Genomic DNA, 17,322 nt, shown 5'->3' with positions numbered 1-17,322 from the left:
GAACACAAGCAGGGGGAGTGGGAGAGGAAGAAGCAGGCTCCCAGCGGAAGAGCCTGACGTGGGGCTCGATCCCAGAACACCGGGATCACGCCCTGAGCCGAAGGCAGACGCCTAACGACTGCACCACCCAGGCGCCCCAATATTAATTCTTCTTTAAATGTTTGGTGGTACTGGACTTTTATTTGTTGGGAGGTGTTTGGTTACTATTTCAATCCTTTGTAGATCTGTTGAGATTTTTTATTTCTTCTTGAGTCAGTTTATGTAATTTGTGTGTTTCTTGTGTGTATGTCCATTTCATCTAATTTTTTGGCATACAACTGTTATAGAATTATCTTGTAATTATTTTTATTTCTCTATCATCAGTAGTAGTGTCTTCACTTTCAATTCTGACTTTAGTCTTTTTTTCCTCTTTGTCATTAGGTAAAGGTTTGTTTATCTTGCTGATATTTTCAAAGAACCAAATTTTGGATTTTTTGATTATTATTTTTCTACTCTGTGTTTTATTTATCTCTGCTCTAATCTCTGTTGTTTCCTTTCTTCTCCTAGCTTTGGGTTTAGTTTGGTCTTTTACTGGTTCATCAAGGTGTAAAGTTAGGTTATTGGTTTGAGATCTTTCTTCCTTTTAAGTGTAGGCATTTACACCTGTAAATTTCTCTCTGAGCGCTGCCTTTGCTGCATCTCATAAGTTTTCGTATGTTATATTTTAGTTTCATTCATTTCTAAGTATTTTCTAATTTCTTTTTCTGATTTCTTCTGTAACCCATTGGTTGTTCCCATGTATTTGTCAGTTTTCCAGTTTTCCTTCTGTTATTCATTTTTGGCTTCTTTCCATTGTGATCAAAGCAGACACTTTGCATGATTTCAGTGTTTTTAAGTGTATTGAGACTTGGTTTGTGTCCTAACATCTGGGCTATGTTACAGACTGTTTCATATGCATTTGTGAAGAACGTGTATTCTGCTGTTGTTGGGGATAGTGTTCAACATACACCTGTTAGGAGTAGATGGTTTATAGTGTTGTTCAAGTCCTGCATATCCTTATTGACATTTTGTCCAGATGTCCTATCCATTGTGGTTGCAGTGCTATTCCGATCTGTGCCGTGTGTGCCTGCGTTTCCAGTCTGAGGCCTGGGTCATGGCACTCCCTGCGGTTTACTTCTCCAGGCCTTTGCTCTGCTATCTGGGGTGAAATCCATGCATCCACTGCTTGGCGTTGGTCCCAGGAATTCATATACAGCTTGATGGGCTCTTTCTCTTGAGATCTTTCCTTTTCATGGTCTCCTTGACACTTTCAAGTTCTGCAGGGTCCTCTGTCTATAAAGCTTGTTTAGTTTCTCTACTCCGTTTCATACTTCCTGCCACTGTGTCTGATACAGAGAGAAAAAAAACCAAAGGATTTCCTCCATGCTCTTGGGACCGTGGTTCTTCTGGTCAGAGAGGAAGCTTTCTGTATCTTGGAGTTTTGAGTTCCTGCTTGTTCGGCTGCTGCCATTATTGCCGTTGATGCTCTGGTGTTGTCTGGAGGCTGGGGTGGAAGAGAATGGTAAAAACAAAATCCCAGGGAATTATCCCATTCTTCCTCATCTGCAAGGGCTCTGTTGCTTGTTCCTTGGACTAGTGTACTAGTCACCTTGGGCCGCCATAACAAAATACCACAGCCTGGGTGGCCTGAACAACCAGAATTTATTTTCTCACAGTTCTGGAGGCCAGAAGTCCAAGACAGAGGTGCCAACAAATTTGGTTTCTGGTGAGAGCTCTGACCTTTCCTCTGTGCACTTGTATAGAGAATGTAAATGAGCTGTGTGATGTCTTATAAGCACACTAATCCTGTTGGATGAGGGCCCCACCCTTATGACCTCATTTAACCTTAATTTTATTTATATTTATTTATATATATATTTTTAAGTAGGCTTCACACTCAGTGTGGAGCCCAGTGTGGGGCTTGATCTCATGACCCTGAGATCATGAGTTGAAACCAAGAGTTGGTCGCTCAACCAACTGTGCCACCCAGGCGCTCCCCCGGCTTTTTTTAAAAAGATGTATTTGTTTGGGGGGGGGCGCAGAGGGAGAGTCAGTCAGTGCAGAGCCCAATGTGGGGCTCAATCTCAGGATCCTGATATCACGACCTGAGCTGAAACCAAGAGTAGGATGCTCGACCACGTGTGTCACCCAGGTGCCCCTGCCTTGTTGTCTTCTAATATCCAGGTAGCCTTTGATGTTTGGTTTTGTTCTCATGTCAGTAATATCTTTGTGCTGTTTCTCTTGCTCTGAAAGCTTTTGGGATTTTCTCTTAATCTTTCAAGTTCCTATATTTTACCAAGCAGTGTGGACTTGATTTTCCATATAACGGTCTATTAGTCAACCCTTTTGTTAAATTTTAAAATCTTTTTAATAATCCCCCCCCCCCGACTAAGAACTGTTGTTTATTATCCTCTTCACAGTTTTTGTTTTAGGCACACAGTATCCATCTTTACTCTGAATATACGCGTTAGGGTTTTTCAGAATCTGCATTTTGACCAGATCCATAGGTGATACGTTCCCTACTCCTAGCAGATATTCACCTGATGTAGTTTTGCTCCAAAGTGGCATCTTCCTGAAGTCTCTGGTGACCACAGCCCTGTCCCAGGGTCCCTTTCTCCGCATGACAGGTGGCTGCATCAAGTTATGTTCTGGCCCCAGCCCAGCCCCACTGCACGCCTTCTCTGTCAGGATATGGGGAACCACAGCCTGCTCAGAGAGCCGCCTCCAGGGTTTGAGAAGAGTGGCCACACAAAGAAGTTCAGCAAGGTCTACCCTTTTCCATGAGATTCTGAACACGTTCCTATTTAGCTTACATTTTCTTTTTTTTTTTTTTAAGATTTTTTATTTATTTGATGGAGAGAGAGACAGCCAGCGAGAGAGGGAACACAAGCAGGGGGAGTGGGAGAGGAAGAAGCAGGCTCCTAGCAGAGGAGCCTGATGTGGGGCTCAATCCCAGAACTCCAGGATCACACCCTGAGCTGAAGGCAGACGCTTAACGACTGTGCCACCCAGGTGCCCCTAGCTTACATTTTCAGATAAAATTTACATGTGATGAAATACACAGGTGTTAAGTATACAGTTGAATGCTTTGACAAATATATACACCTGTGTGACCACTTCCCCCAATGAAAATAAAGAACTTTCTCATACCCTCATGCCCCTTTGTAATCAGTCCTCAGACTCCTCTTGAAGCAATCGGTCTGTCCATTTCTTTTGCTATATTTTCCCGTTCTTGGACTTCATAGGAATGGAATCATAGGGTATGTCCTTCTTTTGTGTCTGCCTTCTTTCACTTAATTGATGTGAGAGTCGTCATTTTGAATGTTTTATCATTATTATCCTGTTGTATCAATGTGGTTTTTTTTATTGCTGAGTAGTATTCCATTTTGTGAATGTAGCACAGTTTATCTCCTTTTGAACATTTAAGCTCTTTTTTGCCTTTTGGCTGTTATGAACATTCTAGAACACCATTCCTCTGGGCTCAATACTTAGGAGAGGAATTTTGGGTCACATCATGGGATAGGGTGCACTTTTGAGTTTTTCTCTACAAGATCCCTTCCTCTAGTTCCCACTTTTGGCAGGCTTGTGCCTCATCCTGCCCAGCCTGCACGGGGTGCTGTGGGGACTACAGAGGGAGTAGTGACTGGAAGCATGGGGGGGCGGCTGTGGCTGGGGCCGTCCAGGCTCAGGCTCTGCCTACTCCCCCACCAAACGCCGGGCTGCAGCCTCTCTCCAGCCTTACTCACTGCTCTGCAGCAGCCGAGTCTGTGGTCTCCCAGCAGACGTGGACCCTGCCACGGGACTCCTCGTGGTACACAGGGCAGAGGCCTGAGTCATTACTATGGTTCCGAAGGCCCAGTTGACCCTCTCAGCCTGCCTCTCACCTTGTTCCTGGCTGGGCTGGGGGGCACCCATTACCCCATATCTCTTCTAGCTCCTCATGGATCAGTTTGGGACCTTGCTTTCGTCTTATAAGGATGACCCTTCTGCCACATGGCTGGTCTGTCCAGTGAGACTGGAGCCCTGACTGAGGCCTGCGGGCGGGAACTGTGGCTCCAGGGCCCAGCTGAACCTGGCTCAGGGCTTATGCTCAGGTCCTCACTGAGGGAGACACTGCAGGGCCCAGAGAGCTGGCTGGAGTCCCCCCAGTTCTTCCTGTGCCCATCCTGCCTGGCCCATATGCCAGCCTGACTCTGGCTTTTGGAGGCCCTGAGCCCTGAGGGGATGAGACCACCTCTTTGCCCTCCTCCCGAGCGCCCCTCACACGAGGACCAATGCTAAACTGAAAAGTAAGAGTAAGAAAGGCCAAGAACCAATTTTTCTCACAGGGACTAGCTGGATGCTTTAAAAAAAAAAAAAAGGAAAATAGAAATATCAAAATGTTCATTTCATTTTGGAGTCTCTTGTTTTACTCTGGACCTTTCGGCTGGTCACTGTTGACAGCCGGTGTCACCCACATTGCTGGTCCCTCAAACCTTGTGTGCCCAGTGGCCTGCAGGCACCCCAAGAGGCCCAGCTCTTCTTGCCCACTGCACCAAAATGTCCAGTAACTTTTGTCGAATGAACAAAATAATGTTTACGTCAACTTTAAGCTTTAAAATCCATTTAAAGAGGAATTTCTTTTCCAAGCAAAGGTGGTTATTAGGATGGAAAGGAAAACCATTCTAGAGAGAAAAGACAGACAGTGGACACATATTTTGCAGTAAAACACGCTGTCACTCTGACAGCCAGGATCTCCTTCCTGTCATTTCTTGCCTGCCTTTCCTTTATCCTTGGGCTTTTCTGGTGGTGCCTTTTCCGGCGGCTTTTCTGGTTCCTTTGGCTTTTCACCCTTTTGGTCCTTTCCTGGAGGGGGAATCAGCACATTCCTTTTGACTCTCTTGCCTTTGAAATGTTTTCTTTGAAGGCATATATCGATTAAAGCGAAAAGTCCAGCCACACCGATAAGAATCTGGAAAACAAAGGAACGAACTTTTGCTCTTCATTCCAAAGTTGGCATAGTCTCTCCTTGTTTCTAATTTGTCAGCAGGTGCTGGTTAACACATCCCTTGGTCCCCCCAAACTTCCAGACCAGAGACACTCCGATTTTGCCCCTCCCCCAACCTCAGCCTCCCTATCCAACCCCCCCCCCCCCCAACCTGGCAGGCATCTGTCTTCTCTTAAAACCCAGCCTGGGTGTGGCCCATTGGTTTGGGGATCAGGGCAGCTCGGAGGAGGAAGCCCTTAGCTCCACTGGCTCCCTGGATAGCCTCTTTATTTAAGTGGCTTCTTCCTTGGAAACATTGGCCAACTTTACTTTTAAACTTTGCGTGGGTCCCAAGATTTTGTGAAAAGAAAAGAAGTCCTTTCCTTAAGTCAGGGGGAAACACCATTCTCCAGAAGAGGTGATTTCTGAGCAAATAAAGTGCCCAACACGGAAGACTCACCACAGCAATGAAGTAGTTCATGGGCATGGTTTGTCGGCTTCTCACAGCCAGGACTACGGCCCCCACAAGGAAGATGAAGGCGAACAGGTCATTGAGAAGGTCCTGAAAGCGTGGGAGATAGGAGAGTCTGTCTCAACCAGAACCAAACCCCCATCAACACCCAACCTGGCATCACTTCCTCCAGAGGGGATGATTTCCAAACTTCTGCCTAATTTTAAAAATACGTAGGTGAAGATAAGTATACCTCAGCTGGGTGGACATGCTGTGGTCCCCAGGGCGGGGCTGTTTGTGTGGAGACCCAAAGCTCAGGCTGCTTAACTGCCTTCGTGAGCCCCCTCTGCTGCCATTTCCTTTGAAATCACACATTTAGTGGCTAGTTGTTCCTTTTTTTTTTTTTTTTTCCCCTCCAATACTCATTTAAGTAAATGCACAACTATTCAGTTTAATGGTGAGTACAACCCCCCATCATCTTTCTACTCTCGGGGCCAGCTCCCCTCTCTGGATTCAGGGTGGGCTGTGTCGCTGGCAGGAGGCTCTGTTGGATTCTGGCCTCCCCAGTCAGGAGCCTGGCAGCTGGCTCCTCCACCCCTGCCCCCACCCCCCTCCTGCCTTACTTCCTGGACACTCTGCCCTTGGCAAGGCCACACCACTTCCTCCATCATCAGCCTTCCTTCCCATCCTTTCTGGCCTCAATCTTACCCTTACCCCACACTTGTTTCCCTTACCTACCTGAAAAGGTCCACATGTTTCCAGACTGGGCAGAAGGACTGCTTTCCCTGCAGGTACCACGCACGGCCACTCTCCAGCATAGCCAAGCTTAGAGTTGGCCAAAGTATGGCCACTGCAAGCCAGCTTCCTCCCGCATTACTCGTGGGGTGATGGTAGACCAGATTTTGTGCACCCTCTTAATCCTGTGGGCAGCAGCCAAACTGGCAGCCCTGGACCAGGCCCTCCCTTCCCTTTGGTTTTCGTGATGCCGTTTTTCTGTTAATTGTCCTTCCCTGGCTATTTGTTGCGGGCCTTTTCTTTTCTTTTTCAGGTTTTTGAATTTTAATACATTTCAAATATCCCATCCCCACTCCCACCTCCAGCAGCCACGAACCACTGAGATTGAACAGATGTTAACATCTTGCAATATTTGCTTACATCGCTAAAAAAAAAAAAAAAAGCCAGCAGTAAAACTTTGTGGAGCCACAGTGTCACCATTCTAGCCCTTTCATGACGCTCGCTCAGAGGCAGCCACACACATTGGAGCTAATAGGTACTTTTCCCAAGAGTGTATTCATATTTTCCTCCATATTATATATTCACAAACAGTATATACTGTTTTGTGTTTCACAAATTTAAATAAAAGATATCTTCTAGCATTGGCTTTTTAAAAAAAATATATATTTATTTATTTAGAGAGAGCATGTGCATGCACGAGGTCAGGGGTTGGGGAAGAGGGAAAGAATCTCAAGCAGACTCCATGCTGAGTGCGGAGCCTGGCACGGGGCTTGATCTCACAACCCTGAGATCATGACCTGAGCTGGAATCGAGTTGATTCCTCAACTGACTGAGCTACCCAGGTGCCCCAGCTTTGGTTTTGTGTGTGTGTGTGTGTGTGTGTGTGTGTGTGTAAGATTTTATTTATTTATTTAAGAGAGAGATCATGACCTGAGCTGAAGGCTTTCACTTAATCAACTGAGCCATCCAGGCTCCCAAAATAACTCCAAATTAACCAAAAGATTTAAATGTAAAAAGTGAAACAAGTGCCAGATGAAAATATGGATGAATTTTTTATAACTTGTTTTTCTATTTCTTTTTGAGTCAATTTTATATTTTTTCTAGGAAATTACCTATTATCTAAACTTTCCAATCTATTGGCATAAAAATTCACATTTTCCCTGTAATTTTTAAAAATCTCTTCTTGATCTTTTTTTTTTTTTAAGATTTTATTTATTTATTTGAGAGAGAGAGAGAGCTGGAACACAAGCAGGGGGAGGGGCAAAGGGAGAAGAAGCAGACTTCCCACGGAGCAGGGATCCTGATGCGGGACCCAATCCCGAGAACCCGGGATCATGACCTGAGCTGAAGGCAGATGCTTAACCAACTGAGCCACCCAGGCGCCCTCTTCTTGATCTTTATACTAATATTTTTCTTTGTTCATTCTCTATTTCCCTGCCTTGGGGTCCATCCACTTTATTAGTCTTTTTCAAAGAACTAGATATTTTGTTTTATTAGTCCTCACTATGGATCTTTGTTTCCTATTTCACTAATTTTAGCTCTTATCTTTGGCATTGCCTTCTTCTTAATTCCATTATTTTGTTTTGTTTTGGTACCTTCTTATAACTATTAATTTTCAGGCTTCTTTTCTAATTATGTAGATTTGAATTTGAATAGTTTAGGGACATTCTACAGACAGTATCTGTGAATACTACATAAATGCTAAATCCTCATATGTTTGGGGAACACACTAGATTTCCCCCCAAACACTTGGAAATTTAGTTAAATTTTACTGATTGATTTCTAATTATAGTACATTGAAATGAGAGAATATGGTCTATATGATATTAGTTACTTGTTATTTATCTACATTTGCTTTGTGGTCTTATTGGGGATAAATTTTTTAAGATTTTATTTATTTGAGAGAGAAAAAAACAGAAGGAGCAGGAGAAGCAGACTCCCCACTAAGCAGAGAGCCCAATGCAGGGCTTGATCCCAGGACCCTGCGATGATGACCTGAGTCGAAGGCAGACAGCCAACCAACTGAGCCATCCAGGTGCCTTGAGGATAATTTTTTTTTTTTTGAAGATTTATTTACTTATTTGAGAGAGAGAGCATGAGCAGGGGAAGGGGCAGAGGGAGAACAAGAGGGAGAGAATCTCAGAGACTCCCCGCTGAGTGTGGAACCCAACATGGGGCTCGATCCTAGGAGCCTGAGATCACAACCTGAGCCAAAATCAAAAGTCGGTCATTTAACCTACTGAGTTACCCAGGTGCCCCAAGGGTAATTTTTATGATTGTTCCAAGTGTACTTGAAAAGAATATATAACCTGTTCTGTTGAGTGTATGGTTCCATATGTTCAATAATGTCATCGGATCAAGCTATCAATTGCTGAAGGAGGCATGTTAAAATCTACCACTGTGGTTGCTGTTTGCCAATTCTTCCTTATAAGTAAGGTCCTTTTTGTTTTTTTATATTTGCGGGCTAGCTTGTTAGGTGCATACAAGTTCAAAATTATTATACGTGGTGATCTTTATAAACTTAAAAAACACATAAAATTGGTTTAATCTGGTATTAAAACTATGCCAGTTTTCTTTTAGTTAGTATTTTCATTATTTTTTCCATCTCTTATAGCTGGATTTAAAAAAATCTATTCTTAGAGTCCTCTGTCTTTTAAGTGAAGACTATAGTCCATTTATATTTGTCACCATGTCTGACATATTGGGATTTATTTCTACCATTTTATTTTATTTTTTCTATTTAACATATACCACATGTCCTCCCCTCCCCTTTTCCCTTCTATTGAATTAACTCTATTCTCTTTTCACGCTTTCCCCTCAATAGGTTCGATGTTATATACCTGAGAATTCTATTCTTTAGCAGAATACAGAATTATGTCCAAATATGTTAGTGTTAACATTATTACCAAATGTCCTTCCAAATCAATGACTTTTCGCTGTTATCATACACCACTACTGTGGTCTTAACATGTTACGTGTTCCTGCCGCTAGTGTTCTCTCCCCACCTCCCCAAACTATTAATATATTTTTTAAAACCCTAGTTCTGTCTTAATGTTTATTTAGGTCAATCCACACACTCATTAGGCTCTTTGCTTACTGTTCCATTTTTACATGGTGTACATTTCTTTTTGGTTTAATTTCCTTCTTCCTGAGGTACATCTTCTAGGAGTTCTTTCAGTGAGAGAGAAAAGAAATTGTTTCATTCGTTGTTTAAAAACTTCTTCATTTTACTCTTGTGCCACCTCACCCCTTTAAAGAAATTATTCCAGTGTTTTCTGGTCACTGTCACTGCTGTTGAAATATATGAAGTTAAGTCTAGTAGTTTGAGGGGTTTTGTTGTTGTTGTTGTTGTTGTTTTTTTTTTTTTTAAAGATTTTATTTATTTATTCGACAGAGATAGAGACAGCCAGTGAGAGAGGGAACACAAGCAGGGGGAGTGGGAGAGGATGAGGCAGGCTCATAGCGGAGGAGCCTGATGTGGGGCTCGATCCCACAACGCCGGGATCACGCCCTGAGCCGAAGGCAGACACTTAACCACTGTGCCACCCAGGCGCCCCTGTTGTTGTTGTTTTTTAAGATAAGTTGTCTTTTCTCTTGGTTTGATTTTGAGTTTTCCTTTGTTTCTGGTGATCAGTGGTGACTCTATGACATGCCTATGTGTGGTTTTGTGTTTATTTATTTTTCTTTGTACACCTTTGAGAATTCACGTCTTTCATTAAATCTGATGTTGGTATGGCCACCTCAGCTCTTTTTTGGTCACTATTTATGTGGAGTACCTTTTCCCATTTTCACTTTCAACCTATTTGTATCTTTGGACTAAAGTGAGTCTCTTATGTTCATATTGTATCATTTTAAAATGGATCATTTAAAAAATCCATTCTGATATCTCTGCCTTAATTAGAGATTTAATCCATGTGCATTTAAAGTAATTACTGATAAGGACTTATTTCTATCATTTTGATCTTTGTTTTTTGTATATCATACCTTTTTGTTCCTCAATTCCTCCATTATTACCTTCTTTTCTGTTTAATTTTTTGTAATGTACCAATTTCATTCCCTTCTCATTTCTTTTTCTATACATTAGTTAATTTCCTAGCGGTTACCTTGGGGTTACAATTAATATCTTAAATTATAAATTTTTGAATTTATAATTGATACCAATTAGAAATTGGTTTGAATTGATACCAACTCAGCCTCAGTAGTACACAAAAACTCTTACTGTTATCATCACAAATTATATCTTTACATACAGTCCCATTAACACATTTATAATTATTGCTTTATGCATTCATCTTTTAAATCATATCAGGAAAAAAAGAGGTTACAAACCTAACCTACAATAATACTGGCTTTTATATTTACCTATGTAGTTACCTTTACCGGTATTCTTTATTCTTTTATGGCTTCAAGTTACTGTCTAGTGTCCTCTCATTTAAGCCTGAAGAACTCTCTTTAGCATTTCTTATAGGGCGAGTCTACTAGCAACAGATTCCCTCAACTTGTTTTATCTAGGAATGTCTTAATTTCTCCTTCATTTTTGAATGATAATTTTTAAAAAATATTTATTTGAGAGAGAGCACATGTGCAAGCATGGGGAGGGGCAGAGGGACAGGGAGAGAGAGAGAGAGACAGAAAGAAGCATGCTCCGCACTGAGTGTGGAGCCCAATGTGGGGCTCAGTCTCATGATCCTGAGGTCATGACCTGAGCCGAAATCAAGAGTTGGGTGCTCAACTGACTGAGCAACCCAGGTGCCTCTTGAATGCTACTTTTTTAAAAAAATATTTTTTATTTATTCATTTGAAAGGGACAGAGAGAGAGAGTGAGAGCACAAGCAGGGGGGAGGGTCAGAAGGAGAGGGAGAAGCAGACTCCCCACTGAGCAGGGTGCCTGATGTGGGGCTGGATTCCAGGACCCTGTGATCATGACCTGAGCTGAAAGCAGATGCTTAACCAACTGAGCCACCCAGGTGCCCCTTGAATGGTAATTTTTGAAGGATAACTTCCATTTTGAAGGGTAGTGTATTTATTTCCTGGAGTTGCTGTAACACAGTACCATCAACTAAGTGGCTTAGAACAACATAAATTAAAAACAACAACAACAACAACTAAAAAAAAAAAAAGAACAACACAAATTTATGACTTTATTGTCTCATGGTTCTGGAGGCCAGAAGTCTGAAGTCAAGGTGCTGGCAGGGTCATGCTCCCCTGAAGGTGCTAGGAAATGATCTGTTCTGGCCTCTCTTCTAACTTCTGGTAACTTTAAGTATTCCTTGGCTTGTTTCACCTTCCTTTTTTCTTCCTGTGTCTTCTCACATCACCTTCCCTCTGAACATGTCTGTCTCTGTGTCCAAAGCTCTCCTTTTTTAAAGATACTAGTCATACTGGGTTAGAACCCACTGTAATGACCTCATCTTAACGAGATCATCTGCAAAGGCCCTTATCTCCAAATAAGCTTATGTTCACAGGTACTAGGTGTTAAGACTTCAACATATTTTTAGGGGACACAATTCAAGTCATAACAGATAGCAAATTTGAAAGATAGAACTCTTGGTTTACAGGGTTTTGTTTTGTTTTCTTTCTTTCAGGACTTTAAGTACATCATTCCACTGCCTCAGGGCTCCATGGTTTCTGATGAAAAATTGGCTGTTAATCTTATTAAAGATGCCCTGTAGGAAATTAGTTGCTTCTCTCTTGTGACTTTCAAGAGTTTGTCTTTGTCTTTGGACAGTTTGATTATCCTACTTGGTCCTTTTTGGATGTGTAGATTTGTATCTTTTATCAAATTTGGAAAGTTTTTGACCGTTTCTTCAAATATTCCTTCTTCCCCTTTCTCTGTCTCTTCTTTTTGGGATTCAGCATATGTTAGTATACTTTGGTGCATAGGTCTCATCAGTTTTCTTCATTCTTTTTTTCTTTCTCTTCCTCAGACTGGATAATCTCAATTGACCTATCTTCAAGTTCATGGATTCATTCTTCTGCCTGCTCAAATCCACTGTTAAACCAATCTGGTCAGTTTTTCATTTCAGTTATATTCTTTCAGCTCCAGAATTTCTTTTTTGCTCCTTTTAATAATTTCTCTTTACTGACATTTTCTACTTGTTCATGAATTGTTCTCCTGGTTTTAGTTCTTTAAGCATTTTAAGAACAGATTTAAGCTCTTTGTCTACTAAATCTGATATCTGGGCTTTCTCAGAGACAGTCTCTATTAATTTTTTCCCCCATGAATGGGACAGACTTTCTTATTTCCTTGCATGCTTTATAATTCTGGGCATTTTGAATATTATAACGTAGTTACTCTGTAAACCATATTCTTCTCCTTCCCCAGGATTTGTTGTTGCTGATTGTTGTGAGGTGTAGACAATTGTATGTTTAATGAATTTTTTCTAAAAAAAAGACTGTATTCTTCCAGTGCTGCCACTGAAGTCCCTGTTTCACTAGTTTAATGGTCAGGTAGTGATTTGAAAGAGATTTCCTTAAATATCTGGAAACAAACAAAAATTCTCTACCAGTCTTTGCAAGTCGGTTTTTTGTTGAGGCACTCCTTCAACACTTGTCCCGGCTGTTTAGAACTCTGTTCTCACTTGCTGCTTGTGCAGAGCCTAAAGGTAGCAAGGGGCAAAAGCTTAGGGTCTTTTGAGAGCACGTGTCCAGCCCTCAGCATGTGTGTGGACTTCTGGATTCCCTGGTATGTGTGGTAGGTTTTCAAAGCTCTTATTCCGCACTGAATCTCCTTCCTGAGCCTCTTCCTTTCCAAACTTCTGGTCCATTGCTTGTCTCATTTGATTTCCCTTGCCTCAGATGGTTATAGTTAGTAGATATGCCTTTAAATGCTTTTGACAAATGCTATCCAGGGGGCTGTTTCAGCCCTGAAAAAGCTTTGTGGCAGGTGAAACAAAGTCAAGTTCCTGGGCCCATCCCTCAAGGAGCCACCAGACAGGTAAAAACACACCACCATAATTTTTTTTGAGAACAAGGTCTGTATTGTTCCCTCTGCCACCAGTGAAGAATGTGACCAGGAAAGTGGGCTACTGTCTTCATGGCAATGGACAAGCTAGGATGTGAGGGTTGGTGGGTAGATACATTAAAATGCCACAAGACTCTCTTAGCAAATTCAACAGCTTCTTTCTTCATTAAGCATTTCCCTGGTTGTTGTAAGTTTTTTTTTTTTTTTTAAGATTTTTATTTTATTTATTTGAGAGAGAGTAAGAGAGAGAGAGCACAAGCTGGAGGAGAGGCAGAGGGAGAGGGAGAAGCAGGCTCCCCACTGAGCAAGGAGCCCCATGCAGGGCTCGATCCCAGGACCCTGGGATCATGACCCAAGCTGGAGGCAGACACTTAACCAACTGAGCCACCCAGGCACCCCGTGTTTTAAGTTTTTTAAAAAGGTTTATTTATTTGAGAGAGAGTGAATGGGGTGGAGGGGGAGAGGGAGAGAGAAAGTCAAGCAGGCTCCATGCCCAGCATGGAGCCTGACATGGGACTCAATCTCACAACCCTGAGATCACGACCTGAGCTGAAACCAAGAGTTGGACGCTAAACCAACTAAGCCACCCAGGCACCCCATAAGCTTTTTAAAATTAGAATCCAGAGCTCTGAAAAGGTTGATTCTGACAGTTTTTGACAGTGTTGTTTTAGTGGAGAGACAGAGTTTTGGCGTTCCCAATTCTGCCATTTTTAGTGATGTCACTCATTAAGTCTGAAGAGTTCTCAGTCATTTTCACTTTGAGTATTTCCCCTCTTCCATTCTTTTGAGTCTCTTCTTCTGGAATTCCTATTAGGCTTATGATGGATTTTCTCATTCCATTTTCTCCATCTCAGCTTCTCTCATATTTTCTCTCTTTATCTCTCAGTGCCATATTCTGGGTAATTTCCCCACACCATTTGGCTTGCTAATTCTCCAGCGTTGTCTGGTATGCTTTATAACCCACTTATTGACATTTCAATAACTGTATGCTTAATTCTAGATATTTATATTTTTTAAAAAATCTTTTTATTCTGCCCTCAGAATAAAAAGTGCCTTATTGTGTTCTTAGGACTCTGTTTATATCTTTAATTATTTTAAGTATATTTCTTATTATTTTCAGACAGCTCTTCTAGTAATCACATATTCTCAGGGTTCTGATCCTCCCATTTGCTGTGTTTGCTGATTCTCAATTCTTGGACATGGGCATTTTAAAATCAGGTGTTTTGTAGTTTTGAACTGTAAGTTTGTTTTGACAAGCCTTCCTCCCACCCCCACCCGTCCTGTGAGAATCTCTTTATGCTTTGATTGTGACTTTGCATTTGTTTCTGTCAGGAGTCCCAAGGACATCATCAGAACATCACTAAATTAGGAACAGTTTTTTATGCTAGCTCCCAGGCACAAGTTTTCTAGGCTGCATGAAGGTTTCTAGGATGAAAGTAGTAAAAATTCAAACCAAATCTGTACAAATTTCAGGCCCAAGATTTCTCTTTCTCAAGGTGGTCTTTTTCTATTTGTTTCTTTTTTTTTCCACTCAGAGCTCAGAGGTGAACATGGCTTCTTGTTCCTTTGTGTGGGTGGAAGGTGTCTTCTCTGCCTATCTTTTCCCTGTCTTTGCAGGGTGCTGGCTTATGCAGGGGTCTCAGTTCTACATCTCCATTTTGCTTGGGACCAAGGCCTCACCTCCTCTAACTGAAGAGCAGGAAAATCTCCACTCCTGCTTCCTGGGGCAGGACTTCATGGGCTGTTCCCACCCACCCTTCAGCAGCTTATTGCTCACTGTTCCTGTTTTTCATTTCTGGCACTTGGGTGTTTCGTTTTTTTCCCTGCCGGCCCAGCCATTCGGCTACGGCAGGTGTGTTTATGTTCTCCCTAGTAGTTTCAGGTAGATGCAGTAGGAGGATTTTCAAGGTTTATTGATTTTTCATTTTGCTGGAACTAAAAGTATCCTCTTGAGTTCCTTGGCTGGGAACTTGCCCTCTGGCTGTCCCTTTACTTTGTCCTCTGCTTAGCCCTCTCCCAAGAGTCTTATCTGGTCCTCCTCTCCTTTCTACCTATATTGGGGGTCCTCCCCTATACTGCTGAGACCTATGAATCCCTGGGCCCCAATCATTTTTTATGAGGAAGCAGAACAAAGTGCAGTTAGGGACTCAGAATCTACTGACAAAGCTAGATTTGAATCCTTTTTCTGCCACTTATTAGCTGAAGTACCTGGGGGTACATCATTTGGCCATTCTGAGACCACTTCATATGTAAAGTGAGTGAAACCCTGAGTTTAGTGCCCTGGAGGCACCCTGTGAATGTGCAGTGAGACGGGAGTTCAGGAGTTCGGTGGGTGTGCTCTGTGATTACACAGGTGATGGCCAGGGATTCAGGTCGCTGAGTCCTCAGGCACAGCATCAAGCATTTTGCATTTATTTCTTAGGCACAATCCCATGAGAGGTGATTACTGTCCTTATGTTACAGATGAAGGAAACAGAGGCCACAAGTGGTCGGGTAACTTGCCCAGCTCCCGTTCCAATGGATGACTGCTTTGGGCTTAACATTCTGCTGGGCTTAACATCCTTTTTTTTTTTTTAAGAGAGAGAGTGAGAGAGCGAGAGAGTAAGAACATGTGCATGGAGGAAGGGCAGAGGGAGAAGGAGAGAGAGAATCTTAAGCAGGTTCCATGCCCAGTGCAGAGCGCTACAGAGGCTTGATCTCACAACCCTGAGGTCATGACCCGAGCCAAAATCAAGAGTCAGATGTTTAACCAACTGAGCCATCCAGATGCCCCTATGCTTAACATCCTTTACAGGGATGGTCACTGGAGATCTTAGACTGCTGTAGAAGGGATTTCTTTAAAATTTTCATTTTATTTTACTGATTTGTTGGAAGATTGGTTTTCTTCTTTGAATTCTGGGGATGGGGTACCTTCTGGGGTGATCTCCCCACTCAAGTGTGAGCTGGCACAAAAGTGGGAGGAACAGCCAGTTGCTACACCTCCCCTGCTCCCATGGACAGCAAAGCCTCAGGAAAGCAAAGACCTCTTCCTTTGACCACCAGATGGACCACCAAAGAGGCCCACTCCCCCAATCCCCAAACTAGGCTCTTTGAGAGCCTTTTCTCCCTAACTTCGGCTGTGGCTACCCTGTCCTCACTGGAGGTGCTGAGCCCGTGCCCTGGGCACAAATGTGGAAGGGGGCGCCTGTCTCTCTGTTCAGTTACTTTCAGGTACCAAGACATACGCGTGAATGCACCCCAGTCTCAGGCACCCCCCACCTCGTCCCACTTACAGAAATGGGCCACAGGATGAAGGGCATGTATCTGTTGATGGCGAAGGTGTAGATAATGAAGAAGAAGCAGAAGACGGACAACTCCATGGTGATGATGAGGGTCAGGAGAGGGTGCACTGTGGTCCCCGTGAACATGATCATTGCAGCTATTAGGCAGCCCTGCTGGGAGACACGCACCTGAGCTACGGCGGAGGGCTCGCACTGGCCCTACAGCCCTTCTCGAGCCCCTCTGGAGCCTGCTCCTGCTCCCTCTTCCCATCGTTGGACCCCCTGCCCAGGGGTACCAGACCAACTTACGAAGCTCAGGATCTTGACCTCGGCGTGCCCCATAACCCAGAACTCTCTATTGCTGTCCTTGAGTTCCCACTTGTAGCGGCGACACCCCTTCCTCGTGCCCACTTCATTCTTGGGCTGCACGGACTTTTCCTTTTTCTTGGGCTCCTGGTCTTTCTTGTCTTCCGGTTTGGTGTCCGGCGGGGGAGGGGGAGGGGGCGGGGGCGCAGCTGCGGGCGCCGGGGCTGCCGGTTTGCCCTTTTTGCCTTTGTCAGCCATTTTGCGTGGGGGTTCTTAACTTCTCACCGCCTGCCCGATCTCTCCTGCTGTCCCCGGACAGGCCTGGCCTCTGAGCGAGCCTGCTGCCCACCGACCGACCCGCTCAGAGATCCCGCTCAGCCAACCGCCAGGACCGGCCAACGCCTGGCGCTCCCCCGCGCGCCGCCGCACCTGGCTCCGGGCCGCCCCGTCACACCGCGAGGACCTCAATGGGTGCCGGGCTGGCCGCCTCCAGGGCCGCCCACCCCCACACGGTGCCCCCCCCCCCAAGCCGCGGGCGGGTCGCGTGGGCGGGAACCCCGGCCGAGTCAAGGCCCTGGCCACCGCCCCCTGGGGCAGCCTCCTCCAGCGCCGCGCGCAGCGG

The 17,322-nt window shown here is 43.9% G+C and overlaps 2 protein-coding genes across 2 annotated transcripts in view; one reads left to right on the top strand and one right to left on the bottom strand.

The window, feature by feature from the left end:
• TK2 (thymidine kinase 2) overlaps nt 1–17,322 on the top strand; it is an 80,602-nt gene that overhangs the window by 5,602 nt on the left and 57,678 nt on the right. The window lies entirely within an intron of this gene.
• CMTM2 (CKLF like MARVEL transmembrane domain containing 2) lies at nt 2,765–17,183 on the bottom strand. The gene is made up of 4 exons (XM_026494921.4): nt 16,704–17,183; nt 16,407–16,565; nt 5,445–5,546; nt 2,765–4,969 (listed from the first exon to the last, which is right to left on the bottom strand). The coding sequence occupies exons 1-4, from the start codon at nt 16,956–16,958 to the stop codon at nt 4,763–4,765; spliced, it is 723 nt and encodes a 240-aa protein (XP_026350706.2). The 5' UTR covers nt 16,959–17,183; the 3' UTR covers nt 2,765–4,762.

Source organism: Ursus arctos, unplaced genomic scaffold (assembly GCF_023065955.2).
Source record: "Ursus arctos isolate Adak ecotype North America unplaced genomic scaffold, UrsArc2.0 scaffold_19, whole genome shotgun sequence".
Classification (NCBI taxonomy): domain Eukaryota; kingdom Metazoa; phylum Chordata; class Mammalia; order Carnivora; family Ursidae; genus Ursus; species Ursus arctos.
The sequence above is the reverse complement of the archived record's forward strand: the minus strand, read 5'-3'. Positions and strand labels throughout refer to the sequence as shown.

What these genes read in the sequence shown, in the direction of transcription:
- CMTM2 (XM_026494921.4), bottom strand. Translation starts at nt 16,958, where the DNA reads ATGGCTGACAAAGGCAAAAAGGGCAAACCGGCAGCCCCGGCGCCCGCA. An exon ending in AGGTCAAGATCCTGAGCTTC is followed by an intron (nt 16,566 to 16,703) that starts GTAAGTTGGTCT and finishes GTCTCCCAGCAG; the next exon opens with GGCTGCCTAATAGCTGCAAT. An exon ending in TGAACTACTTCATTGCTGTG is followed by an intron (nt 4,970 to 5,444) that starts GTGAGTCTTCCG and finishes TTTGTTTTCCAG; the next exon opens with ATTCTTATCGGTGTGGCTGG.